The sequence below is a fragment of the Talpa occidentalis genome, unplaced genomic scaffold, assembly GCF_014898055.3.
Source record: "Talpa occidentalis isolate TD23 unplaced genomic scaffold, MPIMG_talOcc4v2.1 talOcc4.13, whole genome shotgun sequence".
NCBI classification, from domain to species: Eukaryota; Metazoa; Chordata; class Mammalia; order Eulipotyphla; family Talpidae; genus Talpa; species Talpa occidentalis.
This window is the reverse complement of record NW_023601322.1, coordinates 68,782,123-68,798,585: the sequence shown is the minus strand read 5'-3', so window position 1 is coordinate 68,798,585 and position 16,463 is coordinate 68,782,123. Positions and strand designations below refer to the sequence as shown.

Genomic DNA, 16,463 nt, shown 5'->3' with positions numbered 1-16,463 from the left:
AGCAGATGAAAGGCAGCAATTTTCAGGAGGAGTATGTTGGTGCTGAAACTTTTATTTGGTTTCTCAAATTAAAGGACAAAGAGATACTGAAAAAGAAAAATTTGGCCATGCCTCCCAGCTTCAACTCAATGGAAACTTCCTTTCGCCCCATTTCCTGCCACTGGCCCTCACACCAGCCCATAAGGAGTAAAGGCATGTGGAATGAATGAACAAACAGATGAAGAAGCGAACAAATAGCAAGTTTGAGGAGCTGGAAGAGAGGGCAACCAGAAAGAAAAAAGGCCAGGCTCAAAACCACCCTTTTATCCCTTCAAACATCTCCAAGCACCTCCTACATACGATGTACCTTGTTTTGAGAAAACACAGGCACGCGCCAACTATGAAAGAGAAGAATGGTGAGCGAAAGACATTCTCCTTCATCTCCCTGGAACGGTGTATTTCCAAACACTACTTTAAAAGCAGCTCCTGTTGTCCTGACGGTAAAGCCATGCCTAAAGACACACATGCAAATAGAAACTCCACTTTTTATTGTATCCAGTACTTTGGAACCTTGGGGTTTCTTTTCTAAGGAAAACCTGTCATTCATCTCCTTGATTAAAAAATTGATTTAATTTGGCTTTCACTAGGTAGGTACAAGGGGAAAACACACAGATTTCACAGAGATAACTCGCCCAGCAACAGGACTGTGATGAGCTCTGGCACAGTTGGGGCCCAACCCACCACCAGTGAAAGAAAATTGAAAAGCTCACAATGTGGAGCTTAAGCTCCAGCCAAAAGGAATTATCTTCCCACAAGCGTCTCTGTCGGATTTTTGGATAATGCAAAAAAAAAAAAAAAACTTTCAAAAGGAAAGGAAAGGAAACCCCAAGGATATTTAACATATAACTTAGAATTTCTATATTTTTCAAATTCCCTTACAGGGAGAAAAGGCAAAGAGGTCTTTATTTCTCAATCCTACTTTTCAAAACTTTTCCCATTGATTTGACAATGTCATAAAATTTTTCAATTTGCAGAGAGCACAGAGCAGAGGAAGATGCAGTGGCTGAAGAATTTTAAGCTGCTATAAAGGGGCTCTGAGATGAGAGTGGGAAGAGCAGCAGAAGGGGTGGGAGCTACAGTCCTGAACACACGCTCAGCAACCAGCCTTGGGCTTTGGGTTTGAGATAAAACACCAGGGACTTGGGCGCGCACAGACCACACTCCCCATACACTGTGTTCTCCTGCATCTGACAGCCACTGAGGGCAAATGGGTAGACTTCACTGCAGTGTCAGAGGTTCTTGGGGCAAAAGATCAGCAAAGCACAAGCACACATCCTGATTAAGTGTTACAGTGACTATCCTATAGCTAGAACTGAATTTGATCCTACCCTCCCCTGCTTAAAACCATTCTGCAGTTTTCCAGGGGCCTCAGGATAAAGACCAAATTTTATAACCAGACCTTCCACCACCTCCCATCCATTCTAAATCAATGTCTCCAGCTTTATCTCTTTCCTCTCCTTGTCCACAGTAGGCATTATAGAACCAGTTTTCCAATGCCCTAAGATAACTTGTCTCCCAGCTCTGGGTCTTTGTCCATGATTGTTTTGAACTCTGTTTTCCCTCCCTCCTCTTATCTGGCAAATTCCAAGGTTTCCTAAAGGTTTCCTACTCATCCTAAAAGATACTTCCTCAAGGAAGCCTTTGTTAACCCCATCACTAGGCCAGATGAGGTGCTGCCACAGTACCTACACTTACCTGATTGTAGCATTTATTATAATGCCCTATATAGTGCTTCTTTTCCACTGCCAGACATATTCCCATCAACAAACATCATAAAAATAAAATGACAATTGGAGAATATGAAAAAGACACCACCACTAAGCATCAGGTGGTCAGGGACCATGTCCATTCAGCCCAGCTAGTTCAACATTTGACACAGAAAAAATGTTTAGTAGATTTTTCATTTAGATGATTTAGACTCTGTGTCCTGTCACTTAGCAGTTCTATTCTGATTCATCTCTCAACCCAGTCATGTACTGATACCCACTCCCTTCCCGCACTGTCTCATCCCAACCCCTCAAGTTTCATTTCTTAATGGATGATTTTCCCTGGGCCTTAACCTCAAGCATGTTCACTAGACATCCGTGCAACACCTGCTATGTGACAAACACCATCTTAAGTAACCAAGATACAAAGATGACCAAATTTCTTACCTTCTAAGAGAAGAAAACGCATATAAACAAGTACTTGTCATATGGTATAACCAGTGTCATAATGGAAAGATATATGGGGTATGGGTGGTTCAGAGAAGAATTAAGCCATTCTTCCCAGGCTAACTGGGAAGCTAACTTTATGCCCAGCTAACTTCTCTTTGTCCTGCATCATTCTCACAGACAGAAATCATCCCAGGGCACTTTCCCTGGGTGTGAAGACCATATCAGACCTTTCTAAGTTGGGTTCCCATTCTGTTCCAATTAATTCAAATTCTTTCTGGCTTTTGCATGCACACTTTCTTCAGTTCTTTTACCAGGCATCTTACTAACATACATCCCTGCTTCTGCCCTGTCCTAAGCCAACTTACCTAAACTGTTTTTCCAGCTTCTCCCTCAGCTGTCATGGGTGATCATTTGACATATATGAGACATCTGCACTTACACAGAACATTCATAAGAGTCCCTGTCTTTAAAAAAAAAAAAAAAAGGAACATTGTAAGATATGTGGAATAAATCCCAACTAAATATTTAAAAAAAAAAAAAATAGAGTCCTGTCTACAATGAAAAAAGGACTTATGAAGCCAAAACATCATAAAAAATTTAAATGCAAAACAAACCATTCTCAACATAGCCTTCCTCCTCCACTGCTTCCTCTTCCAGATCCAAATGCTAAAGTAAGCATCACGGCCTTCAACAGGACGTTCCTGATTCTGTTGTATGTAAAGGGAGATTTCAGCACCCTTTATCCACTAGACCCCTGACACCAACCCCCTGGTCTGGTCCTTCAGTTCTTAATAGTCAAGTCACTCTGTCCAGCTCCATATCCCCTTCATCAGCAAGTACTGATCAACTCTGTGAGGCAAGAACCAAGTTTTCCAGTGTCACAAACAATGTCTTGTATGTAACACATGTTCAATTATTGTCTATGACTGAATCTCCGATAAGAAAATGGGGTGAGCCTCTTCTGACCCTTGTCCAGGAATATCCAGTATTAAAAAAAAAAAAATACTCCGCAATGCAGCGGGGGTCAAAAGCTTCTTATTCATCTAAGCAGAGACCAGGGGAGATGCTGACCCCAGGTAGGACGCTGCTGACATAGTCCTCCCATCAGTGTGCCAAGGGAGGCAGAGAAACCAGTTTTGTAAAACACCCTTTTAATCAAGTGACTTGTCTCCAGGTTAGTGTAGATTTAGGGGAATATTTTCTCAAGAAACCAGTTATAAATGGAGGGGAAGAAAAGAACTGAAATTAATGCACATAGTAATTATCTCCCAAAGTTGCAAATCAGAACAATTCCTCACTTGAAGACAAGTATGAAAAACAAGATTAAAATGCTTCAGGGATGTGTTCATGAAACAGCAGGTAATAAAACAGATAAAATGTATTTACAGTATCTCGCTGGGGACACAGTACCTTTTGGCTAATAGCTATCAGATACTAAATACCACTGTAAAAATAATACTCTTTCATGCTTCATTATAGAGTTACAATTATCTATGGAAAAGCAGCAACACAGCATACTGTCTCAAAGGGTAATTGGGCATAATTCCAGAGTCCAAGTGTCTCCCTAAGTATCTGGACACAGCGAGTATAAGCCAAGTCATAGTCCCTGTGTTAGTCAGCTAGGATTGCCCTAACAAAACACCACAGACTGGTGGCTTCAACAACAGACATTTATTTTCTCATAGTTCTGGAGGCAAGAAGTCCAAGATCAAAGTTCTGGCTGATGTGGTTTCTAGTTAGAATACTCTCCCTGGCTTATGCACAGCAGACTTCTTTCTATGTCCTCACATGGCCTTTCTTCAGTTCATGGGTGCAGAAAAAAATAAAAGAGAGAAAGAGCTCTTCAGTGTTTCTTTTTATAAGGATACTAATCCTAATCAAATCAGGGCCTCCACCCTTATATGACCTCATTTAACCTTAATTACTTCCAAATTACTTCCTTACTCCAAATACTGGCACACTAGGGGTTAGGGCTTCAACAAATGAATTTGGAAGACATTCAGTCCATTACACGCTGAAAGGGTGAGACGTGATCCCCAAACCAGTCCATGCACTAAGAAAGGAAAATGGAGGACCCGGTAAAAGGGGCTATACCTTGGGGGGCATACCAGCTGATCTCTTAAATCTATACACACACACAATATTTTCTATGTCCTCAACTACATATATGGCACGGTGCCAAGGTCTTGGCATGCAAGGTTTTATTTCTGCCTCATCTAATGATATTACCATTGTTATCTTATAGATGAGGAAACAAACATTCATTGGTGAAAATCACTTATCAAAGTCAAGCCAGTGGATTAGATAGAATAATAGCCCTCCAAAGACCAAATGCCTAGAACCTGTAAATGTTACCTAATGGGAAATTAAAGGTTTTTCAAGATGTGATGATTGGCTAAGAATCTTAAAATGATCATCCTGGATTATCTGCATAGGCCAAAAATATAATCACAATGATCTCATAAGAAAGAGTCAGAGGGAGTCTTGACACAGGCACATAAGGTGATACATCGTGAAAACTAAGAGTGGTGCAAACACAAGCCAAGACATTCCAGCAGCCACCATAAACTTAAAGAAGCAAGGAACAGATTCTGCCCTAAACCTCTGAGAGCATGTGGCCCTGCCAGGACCTTGGTTTCTGCCCAGTTAATGACTTCAGACACCTGGTCTCTAGAACTAAAAGAATGAAACTGTTGTTTTAAGCTACCAAGTTTGTATTAATTTGTTATAGCAGTCACACAGGTCTAATACACCCAGCTAGTAGTGGCAAAGTCAGGATTTTAACCTGGGTCATTGTGCACTCTTGAGTATTATGCCTTTCTCCTTTACTGTATATGACATTCACAAGTCAGACATGTGCAGGTGAAATAATGGCCAGGACTTGAAATAATGGCCACTGGCAACTCCACTGCAGCAGCATATCCAGAAAAGTCTCTTCTTTCCCCACAACACAGAAAGAGTTATCAAAGGCCAAACCAATATTTTAGTGTTCTAATTATCAGGTACAGAGAGAAACAGTCTAGAATCTAACATTTGGATGAGAAAGCTAACCAAACTGTTTAACAAAGGTTTTCATCTATTTGTTTGCACTTGACTATTTGAAACATAACGGAGGCTCCTAAAACCTCTGCTACTTTGCTTCATCCAGTTCATATTTCCTTTTCCAACATGAACACACATGGCAGAAGTTACTTCCCCCCCCACCCCCTGTTCACTACTTGAATTCCCAGGGACACAAAGAGAAGGAGTGAGCCACCTCACCCCTTTCTTGAATCTTCTAGGAAGAATGATGGTATGAGCAAGCAGGCACACAGGTGCCTAGAGTAAACCAATCTTAAAATTAACACACTGCAAGGGCAAAGGTACGGCATCCCAAAATGCATTTTCTGAACCTATTCTGACAACTGCATCTAAGTTTTAATTACTTATAACACTTCAAAATGCAGGTAGAGAAACAGCAGTAAGTTTTATGAAAATAATAATGTCTTGGTAATGGCAAACGTTGTGATTGCTTTGGTTACTAACTCTTTGCAGAGAAGCCAGCAATAAGCCTGGGGCTTGGGGGAGAACAATCAGCTTGGTGATTAGCAAAAGGGAAGCCTTGGGATTTACTAATGTAGTAAAACAAAAGGTAATTCATTGAAGTATCTAAGAGTTTTCCTACTTTTCTTTTTGCTAGATGATTTTTTCTCTCACACGGCACCAATGAAGCTTCAAAGCTCTTCTAGCAACTTCTTACCTTCGTTTACCTTCACTGTGATTTTCCATCAGTATCTCAAAATAACCCTTATAGTTAACATTTAGAGACTATTTACTCACCAGACACTGAGCTCATAACAACCCTGAGGAAGCTAAGACTCAGGAGGGTTATTTTCCCAAGGTCACATCACTAATCAGTGGCAGAGCTAGAATCAGAAAGCAGATCTGACTCCAAAGCCCAGTCTCTTAACTCCTATATCAAACTGCCTACCTCCCAAATTAATTGGGGGCCTTACTACTGTCACCTATAGACGACCTTAAGGAGACAAATACACATACCTTTGAAATGACCTCTGACTACTCAGAAAGACTGACCAAACGGCTCTTAGAACCACTTAGAAAATTTCTTTCATTCCGCATTTCTTAGAGAATGATCTGGGAAATACAGTCAGTTTCAAAGAGCCCTTGGAGAAATGCAAATGGTTGAGAAACTAAAGCAAGTTCACCCTTCCCCCAGATGAACCAAAACTCCTGGATTTAGCAGTACCTGAAGGCAGCCCACCTCTTCTCTCTCTGCCTGACTAAATCTCAGCAGGCTGTCACCATCAAGATCCTCATTCTACCACCAGGGGTAGAAAGGAGAGTCCTTAAGTCTTGGGGGGAGAGGGGTGTGAATGCAAAAACTGAAGGAATATAGAAGAAAACAAAACTGAATCTCCTATATCATTATATATCAGCAGGTCCTGATTTTTTAGGCTTCTTATTAAAATCTTCTGGCTCCAAATTAGTTTTCTTTGCTTAGTCCTAATTATTGCCTTAGCTCTCTTTAAATGGTCCCCTAAAGATGGTGAAAAAATGCAACTGAAAGGTCATCTTGTTCCATGGGAACTGCAGGGAGACACCTTGACACCTTGCTCTGAAATGCTATTCTGTAACTTCATGAGATAATATCCCAGAATTAATCATGATAAAGAGTTCTCTATTTCCCCAGGCAACAGGGTTCACAGGGACTAGGCAGGCAAGGAGAAAGAATAATGGCTCCAGAATAGCAAAAGCCCTCATCTAGCAAATGGAGTCTCCAGTTTTGCCCAAATCACCAGGCATGCCAAAGCTTCATGTCACTCAAGGTGACATTGTCCATTCTGGTGGGGGAGGGACCAACAAAATGCTGGGGCTGAGCTGCCAAGACAGGAAATGGAGAAAAAAATGTAAACCATAAATCAGGGCCAGAAGCCCTGCTGCTTCTCCTGCTAACAGCGGGCAAGGAAGGACTGAATCAACTTTCTAGAAAGGTAAGACCATGAAAGGGGATGTTAAAATAAATTGAGAGAGAGAAAGGGAAAAGATCAGAGGAGAGGAGAGTCTTACTGCACGAGGTTTGCAATTTGTCTGCTTTCAGAGCTGAAGCTGAGTATCAGGTTTTTTAAGGTTTATTTTAAGAGCTTTGAGATCTTATGGAGGGGGAAAAAAAACCTCACTTATCCTACCTGTTTCAAAGTCTCTTGAATTTTGCTGTAATGGAGGGCATTTGCATCAAACAGAATGAATTCCTCTTAAAGAAGTGTCCATTCTTTGGAAGATGAAATGTGCTCATGGGTATACATGTGTGTGTAAGAGAAGAGAGACTTGGACTGCTATAGAAACAGCTATTATTCTATCAGCTGCAGATGGAATAAGGTGAATGGGGGCAGGGGAGGGGTGGAGGCCCAATACTTCAAATCCCTGTGAATACAAATATTGGCAATTCATATTTAATAAGTTCTCACTCAGGATTTAATGAAAAAAATTCATGCAAATAAAAAAAGAGAGAGATGCAAGTTTGTCGTTTACTTTCTAGCTGGGGATGGGGGTGGGGCTCAAATAAATAGATAGCCTGACTAAGCATGGCAGAAACTGAGGTTCACCCCTGAAGGTTAGAAGCATCTCCAATTTGGGAACAGCACAGCTGATTCACCTATAAATGACATGGAATTGTGGATGACAGTGAAAAACAGGTGAGGGAGTATAACAGTACATTTTACGTACCCCAAACACACACACACACCATTTTATAGCTGAGGGGGAGGAGAGGGAAAAAGGAAAGAGGTTGGGCCTGGAGGAGATACAGTCTTATAACCATGGCCAGTTGAAAGCTATGAAAGACTCTGAAAGAAAACACTCCTTTGAACAAGAATTGCAGAAATAACACGAGGGCCAAGATATAGAGCAAGTGAGAAAAGATGAAAGGAATAGAGATCAACACTTAGCCCAGAAAAGACTGAAGAGAGGGAAATGAGAGAGTGAGAAGAGACTTAATAAAGATTTCTGAGCCCAAAGAAAGGTGCCTAAGAGAACCACTCTCTGGTCTACCAAAAATCACATCCCGGTACTGGAATCTTCAAATACCTGCCTTGCTGGGTTATAGCCAAAATTTTTGCATTGAAAGGGGAAGGGGGAAGGACGTTTTACTAAAAGTAGACTTCTATATAAATTTAAACATAAATTAAAAACTACCACCAGAGACAGGATGGTCATTAACTATATAGCAAGTTAGGGCACTCACATTAAAGTAAAAGCAAGAGTGACCAAATACCTGAGTTAGCCACAGGCAGCTCTTTAAAAGAGAGAGCTGACAAGGAGGTCGAGTAGACCTCATTCGAGAGCTTCATAAATAATGACAAGTCAATACTATCTAAGATAAGAAAACCGAGTGCTTAGAGAAGAGGAGAAAGAGAGCCTTGGAAATGAGTGGCAGGGCTGTACCTCTCAAAAAACAAGAAAAGAAGCCTATCTCTGCATGCTCTTCCCTCTCAAGACACCCTCTCCTGCTTAGACCCATGCCTGGGATTTTATCCAGGACCAGGTCTTTGAGGACTAATGACATTAAGAATCCAAACATTTACAAAGTTACAGGAGTCCCACTTTCTCCTTATTCCAGAGACATTGGGGCATTTCCCTCACAAAGCAAAGAAAAAGGATTCTGTAGGCCTCACCAGGTGGGCACCGCAGCATTGAGCATCCCCACTCCACCTCCCACAGGCCCTGCAGCTCCCTAGGTTACTGACCATTTGTAAGGGCAGCAGTGCAGGGCCTCACTAATACCACTAATATTTGCCATAAAAAACCAGGACACAGCCAAAAAGATGCATTGTCCCCTCCAATCTCTCTATGTCAAACTGTGCTACTCAGTCACACTCTGTGAATTCATTTCTATCTGGCCATTGTCAGTTTGTCAATTTTTGCCTAATGCCCTTTACTGAGAACTTCGGTTTATACTGCAAAAACTGTCCATAGTAAATCAGAGAGATAAATTTACCACATCCTGGTGAGCTTTTATGTTTGTTTTATTCCAAGCAATTGCTTGTTTCGTTATAACAGAAAACTTAAAAATCAATGCCCAACGCACATCAGCCACAACTCCCCTTTTCAGTAACAAAATGCCAGGAAGAAAGAGTCACATAAAACAAAGCCGGGAAAAAAACAACTTCTCAAAAAATTCCAATTAAGTAAGGGGACAGGGGTGAGGGACACTTACTAAGCAATGAACAAAAGAAGTCATTTATTGATTACATTTATTTACAGAACAAAGCAGTATGAATGTACACAAGTGAATAATAACAAAAGCCACCCTAATTCACACACTCATACATTCAATGAAACTTTGATCATCTACTCTATGCTAGGCACTATTCCTACCGCGGGGATTACAGCTATGAACATGACAGGCGTGGTCCCTGTTCTCACAGCACTCACCTGGTGAAGGGAAAACAGAGTAAAGAAGCAGCAAAGAAACAAGGAAAATGTTAGATGACTATGTTACCGTGACATGAGTAGTAACTTCCTAAGAAAGGAAGGACTTTTCTCCTCAGTAGCAGCAGAACTCAGATCTGAGGCACAAGGAGTCAATCAGCCAGTGTGAGAACACTCCAGGCAGAGAGCATACAGCTCGAGCCAAGGTCCTCTGTATGACAAGCAGAAAGGAGGTGACTGTAGCCAGAACACTGAGGGTAAGGGGGAGAGTGCAGGAAATGCAGCTGCCAATGAAGGTGCACGGGGATCTGTTCATGAAAGGTCTGTAGCTAGGGCAGGGGCTTGGACATTCCTGCAGGTCTGACAGGAGACCGGAGACCTGATGCACGAGTCAAGTGCTCCTTAAGAACTTACTGAGGGAAGTTAATAACTGACTTCAAGATGCAGGCTGATTTTTTTTTTAATTGTGGCCACAGGAGTTTAAAATAGTTTAATTTCCCGAGAGAAATGATTGCTTTCTACATCTATCAGTTATTGAATGTATACTTTGTGCAGGGTATTATGGGGTGTGTGTGTACAATGTAATCTCACCCAACAATATGAGTAGATACTATCTTTTCCATTTTAAAGATGAGGACACCAAAGCTCAGAAAGGAAGGAAATGGGGCCTCCCTGGTGGCGCAAGGGTTAAGACACTGCCTGTGAAGGCTGTCCGCAGCCTCTGCAGCAGGAGTTCGATCCCCAGCCAGGGAGCTACCCACATGGAGCAGCAGACCTCTCCTATCTCGCCCGCTGCTCCCCTCAGCAGTGTATTTCAGTCAGTCTGCCTGTTCTGTTCCCCGCTCTATCTCTGGTGAACCCTCTCAACCCCACACCTCTGGCCTGTACCCCAGCTCTTGTATGTATAAATAAATAATAATTTTTTTTTTTTTAAATACTCTCGCTAAAAAGTCAAATCCAATTTCACTGCCCCATGATCTTAATCAGCCCTTCTTAGCACCTATGGTCCCATGTAGTGGCTACTCTCCCTGGTGACTTCTCCCCTTGGTGGGATTTAAATTCTTTGAAGACATTATAATCCTCACCATTCACTGAGCACCAACCATATCACAACCACATCTCATTTCATCCTAACTACCCCGACAGTTAGATATCAGTACATCCTCAGTCACATGAGGAAACTGAGTCATGGAAGTACCAGAACAAGGTAAAAGACTAACAATTAGCAAAAGTGGAATTCCATTTCTTCCTGCAGTACACCCAGCTAAATGGTTAGTAAATGAAGGATCAGACATATAAACTCTTCATGGCAACCTCGCCCCCAAGAGTGCAGAAGAAAGCATGCACACAAGGCCGGGGCTGACCCTCGTAGACCCAGCTCTAGACATTCATAAGCTCCAATTCCGAGACCTCCCCTACCAAAGAAATCAAATGAATCAAAATAACCTTACCCAATACTATTCCAAAACAAAAGTTACCCCCCAGACTATTGGGGAGTATTTTATTTCAATAACTTGGTACCAAACCAACCTTTACAAAAAATGCTGCCCAGCTTTTTTTCATGGTCTCTTTTATGTGACCCATCTTACTTGTATTTTAACAGTAACAACAGAGTATTTTAAAGGCCAAACAAGAGGACCCAAGGATGTTCACAACCAGAAATGGAGGCTCATAAGACAGCAAAAAGAGAAGGTTGCTCCAGATGGTGCAGCCCTAGCAGGAAGTAGGGCTACCTCATGGAGAGCTAGCACACCCTCAAAAGGCAGAAGCAGAAAGGAAATAGGGAGTACTGAATGCTGGGGGCCAAGGAAGAAGTAGCCCAGAGGAAGAGAAAGTCACCAAGTGGACATCTGATGTAGATTCCATCTAGGAGACTCTCTAGGGGGTCTTCTCATTTTGCTGAAGGATGGCCACACAGGAGGAGACAAACAGCAGAAAAGGAAACTACAAGACAGTACCTTAGGGCCAGGATCTTATCTTCATACCTGTCTTTCCCCAGCATGGAACTCAGCACATAGAGACCTGTAGATACTCAGCAACAAAAAAAGCTAGCCAGATTAACCACTTTTTTTTTCAGTATTTACCATGTGAAGGAATGTAAGCACTTTTCATATATCCTCACTGATACTTCACAATACCCCTGTAAGGTAGCTGTATTATTCTTCAGTGAAAGCTAAAAAAAAAAAAAAGAAAGAAAGAAAAAAACCTATCAGGAAAGTGAGGTAACTTATCCCCACTCTCATAGATAGTAAGAGGTGAAGCCGAGATTCTAAATAATGCCCAAGTCCACGGGCCATGCATGCCCTTAACTACTGAGCAGCATGGCCTCCCAGCTAAGTAACAGGCACTGCAGGCAAGATCAGAGTAGGGATGAAAGGGTTCTCAGAAGTCTAGGGTCCGGAACCTCTGACCACACACTCAACATTTGGTCTGAAAGTGTGACTCGTGACCCAGGCTTCTTTACACCATGGGCGCCTCTTGTGCCTCAATCTCCCTGGCTACACAGTGAGAAGAACTACAGCTCATTTCCCACCCTCCAGATTTTGTCTGGTGCCAAGAGAGAACATTTCATATCTACAGCAACCAGAGCCGAATGCCACACAAACTGCAGGTGCTGGCTTTGCTAACTTGGCACATCACATCTCAGGGAGCTGCCCATGTCAGTGGCTTAAATAGTCCAAGGTGAAAGGAGTAGCCCTCACCCAGCAGTGACAGGCAACAGAGGGATCGTGAGACCAGAGGTTGCAAAGGCTTCTGTAGCTGTCAGATGTTAACAACCAACAAGCCTGAGACCTCCAGGTCTATTTCTGAGAAGGTGGAAAGATGCCAAATGTCAGTACCTTCAGTCACCATGTCTGCTGAATGGTCAGGTAGCCCCAAAAACATACTGTGGGAACAAAGACCTGACTCAGGAAATAAGCAACACTTCAGGAGTTGGTCTTAATATTACCATTAAGCTGGCTAAAGAAAAACAAGCAACCCATTACAGCAATGTTCCTTTTCTGATGGTCTTCTCTCATCAAAATCCATCCACTGTACTGGCTGAGAGGATGACAGGTTACACTGCTAATCCAATAAGCTAGTCACCACAACCACCACTAACAACCCTCCAAAGGCTTCCCCCACTCCAGGTAAACACAAAACACCTTGCCATGGCGGTCCTTGCCAGTTTCTCTCACTTGAGGAACTGAGACTACATCTCAGGGCTTACCACAGCATCTCTTATATAACAGATGTTCCATACATGTTTGTTGACTGAAATAACAAAATTCAGAGAGAAGGGAAATGAATTACATTCCTTCAAAGGGTAAATACTGAATAAAAAGTGATTAATCTGTCCAAATTAATGGTTCTGCTTAGAGATGCCTTGTGACCTTAAGCAAAACTATGCTTTCCTCTTCCCCCAGCCTTTTTCCCACATTTCTTATAGAAGTTACCTTCTATGTCCTGCCATTCTTCAGGGAGGTGGTAGTCATAGCAATAAGCTGGCCTACAGCCAAAAATAGTCTAAAAAGATATCACCTTGTCTGAGTGCTCCAGGATTCCAAAATAAAAGTCCACCACAAAGGCCCAGGCAGACAGAAATACAAAAACCTATGCCCAGTAATAAGAATGAACCAAACAATTAGCAGCCTCTGCAAGTGCTCCCCAGAGGCAGACAATGCCCCCAAGGGAACCATCCAAGTAAAATGGGAAGGAATGCAAGGCTACAGTGGGCTGAAGCAAAAAACAGGTGTACTATTCCCTGAAGGGATTTAAACCCTACCTTTACTCCTTGGATTAAGCAGAAATGTACCCCAACATTCAATATCAAAGTCTCTCCTGATAAGGCAGCTTCAGAAGAGGTCTACAGATGGAAGCAACATCAGCACCTTAAGAAGCTCACAGAAAGTTCTAATCAAGGCCAAAATTCCCTGCCGAAACAGAAAGATCTTGTCCCTGACAACTTACTGTACAGGGCAGGCAGGATGGAGTTGGGAGAGCAGAAGCACTTACTGAACACTGCTTAGTAGCAGACACATAGTGATAGGTACTTCAAAGACAGTGCTGTTAGAGAAATGGATAAGCACATGACGCAGACAGGTAAGGCTGGCATGGTTAAATAACTAGTCCAACAGCTACTAGATGGAAAGGTCAAGAGTAAATCCAAGTCTACCTGATTCCAAAACTCTTTCTCCTACCCCAGTGCTTTCTTTGTGCATCATCTATGAGCACAGTCCTGCTCCTCACCCTTTCACCACTACCTTCCCGACCAGGAGGGGGATGCAGAGGCAAGCTCTCTGCATGAGCAGACTGTCTTCCACAAGCACAGACCACCACAATCGACATGTTCCTAACTGAGACATGCCACCACGTTCTAGGTAAAGAGCATAGTTTGCTGCAGGGAGGGGAGTTCATCAACTATAGCTACCGGGATTATGCAGGATTTCCTAAAAATGCCAAATGGGCCCACAGGGACGAAGTCTCTGCCCTTCCTAGAACCCACGGCTGCCAAGTGATGGGATGGTAATGCTGCACCCAGTGCACCTTCAACAACAAATGGTGTGTGCTCTACCACACCATGCAAAAGACAGTACCTGCAGGGCAGACAACCCCAACTAAAGTCTCTATAGCTCCTCTAGCTGTTCAGAGAGGGTAGCAATTCCATACCTGAATCATCTGCATCCACACAGCATTTCCTGCAAGGTTAAGCACTGGTTCATTGTGCTGTAGTTCAAGGTTAACCCTTCCCCCTGCACTCATTTCAGGATCTGCCTCTTATCAAAAGCAATGCCAGCTGATTATTATAATGATAACTATTATGCCATTATAATAACATTATTGCACTTTTTTCCTGCACTTGACATCTGTTGGCTGATAGGTTTAACTGGTACATAAGCAATAATTACAGTGTTCTCTTCTTTCCAACCAACTCTCTAGTGTGACTCTTAAAGTTAAATCCAACTGCAGCAAACACCCGGTCTCAGCAGCAATGGGAAGCATGGCTCTCCTGGGCTCAACCACCATCCTTTCAGTGGTCACAGAGCCAGAAACAGAGGCCCAACTAGACCCCTAAGTGTTGACACACCTCTGCTCCTGGGAAGGCAACGGATTTTGGGGAACCACTGACCAGCAAGCAATTTATTCTTGAAAACTCCAACTGGGCTGGAGGAGTCATACACAGGCCTCAGTGTAAGAGAGGAACAAGCTGTATCAAATCACAATGCCATACACCACAGCAAGAGAAAGAGAGAAAATGCATTTCTCCACTGGGAGTTCTCAAATAAATGCTTCCCAGAGAGCCATTCTGCCTGCTTCCCCACATACACTTCTTGGCAACTGCCAGTAAAATCGGCAACAGTGAGAAAAGGGGGGAGCTGAGGGCCCCATTTTGAAGCTGAGAAATTCAACCAGACTGCTGGGCCTCCTTTATGCAGGGCCCACTAGGGGCCAGGATGCAGTCTCCAGTTCAAAGAGGAGAATCAAGTCTGACCTCCTGTCTGTCAAAGCCCCTGAATCTACAAGTCGCACTATTTATAATAAACAAGGCAGAGAAAGACGTGAGCTTCTATGACTGCAGAATATCAATATGCCTGAATTACATATTAGCCTTGTTAAAGTAAAGGCAACCCATAGGGCAGTTACATAAAAAAGCACACATGATAAAATAAACCCCACCAGGAGACCCGGCCTGGCCTGCTTTCTTCTCTACCCTGTAATACATAGGGCTTTTTTTTTTTTTTTAAGGCGGAGAGGGGGCGGAAGGTTATTTGAATTTAAATTACCAGTGAACACTATAATCTGTGTGCAAAGAGAAAAGGAACATTCAAGAGTGCCAAGCACAGGCTCTTGGGACATGTGAGGCCGAGGCAGTAGTAGCCTGCGGGGTTTTCTCCTTCAGCTTCAGCACACTGCTCTCATCGCCTAGGAGCAGGCAAGCCAGCAGGCAAGGCCCCGACAGCACAAAGGGACTCTGTCCTCTAGGTCTAGGGAGAAGATTGCCCTCTCAGAAGGATATCAGTGTGAAGCAACAAAGAATATACAAGACCAGTCATCCACAGAAGGAGCCTACCTCAGCGGCGCTGGAAGAGGTGTTGCTAAGGACAGGGACCTCATCTGTCTCATGACCACTATATTTCCATGGCAGGCAGTACCGGACACACAGTGGGTACCTGACAATTTAGCGGGGAACCAGAAAGACGCCTTATGTTGGAACAGACTGACAAGAGTTAGGCTCTGTTCCCACTGTAACCTGTTGTTTTAAAAAAAAAAAAAAAAAAATGGGGGTTAGGCTATGCTCTGCAAAGGATACATAAAAGGGAACCTAGAAAATGGGTTCTCCAGTATATTCCTGGTGCCCTAACAGACTGGCAAGTGTATTTTGACCAGACTATAGATACAGACCTATACAGATAACGCTGAGGAAAGGAGAAGGGAATATAGGAACAAAACAGTTACACGTTTCCCCTACTATGCAAAATAGAACACCCCCATGATTTGGCAGGTTATTTTTAAGAATTGGGAATGCTATTACCATTAATTAATAAAGAAAATTTTCCCAGACCCAAAAAACAACCTACCAAATGGGAATGTTCTGCTTTCAGACAATAGGGTAAGGGTTTGGGGAGGTGGACCTGAACCTACTGTTCATATGGTTTAATCTGGGTGTAATTCTGTAAACCTCATACAGATTTAAGAAGTAACATAAAAGGTAAAAAGTTAGGGATTTCTGCTTGGCCCTTAGAAGTAACTGAGCCTTCCCTCCATGGTGCTTACAGGGAGCTTCCAGAGACCTTCCCTACCCATTTCATCAGAGCGGCAGAGTACAGAGGGCAAGATAATTTTCAGTGTTGTATTCTC

General features: G+C 42.8%; 1 protein-coding gene across 9 annotated transcripts in view; it reads right to left on the bottom strand.

Annotated features, from left to right (window-relative positions):
• Positions 1–16,463, bottom strand: part of SIL1 (SIL1 nucleotide exchange factor) — a 212,886-nt gene that overhangs the window by 180,390 nt on the left and 16,033 nt on the right. For 3 of the 9 annotated variants that reach the window (XM_054694345.1, XM_037509198.2, XM_054694344.1), the window contains exon 2: positions 2,561–2,659. The exons of 3 other annotated variants lie outside the window; for them this stretch is intronic. Coding sequence is in view for 2 of the 6 variants with exons in the window: in XM_054694341.1 (XP_054550316.1) it covers positions 15,676–15,728 (53 nt within the window). In the remaining 4 variants the exon portion in view is untranslated. Of the gene's footprint in view, positions 1–2,560; positions 2,660–9,693; positions 9,794–11,707; positions 11,797–15,675; positions 15,829–16,463 lie in introns of those variants that run through there. 3 more of the 9 variants (XM_054694341.1, XM_054694346.1, XM_054694343.1) reach the window with 3 other exon arrangements.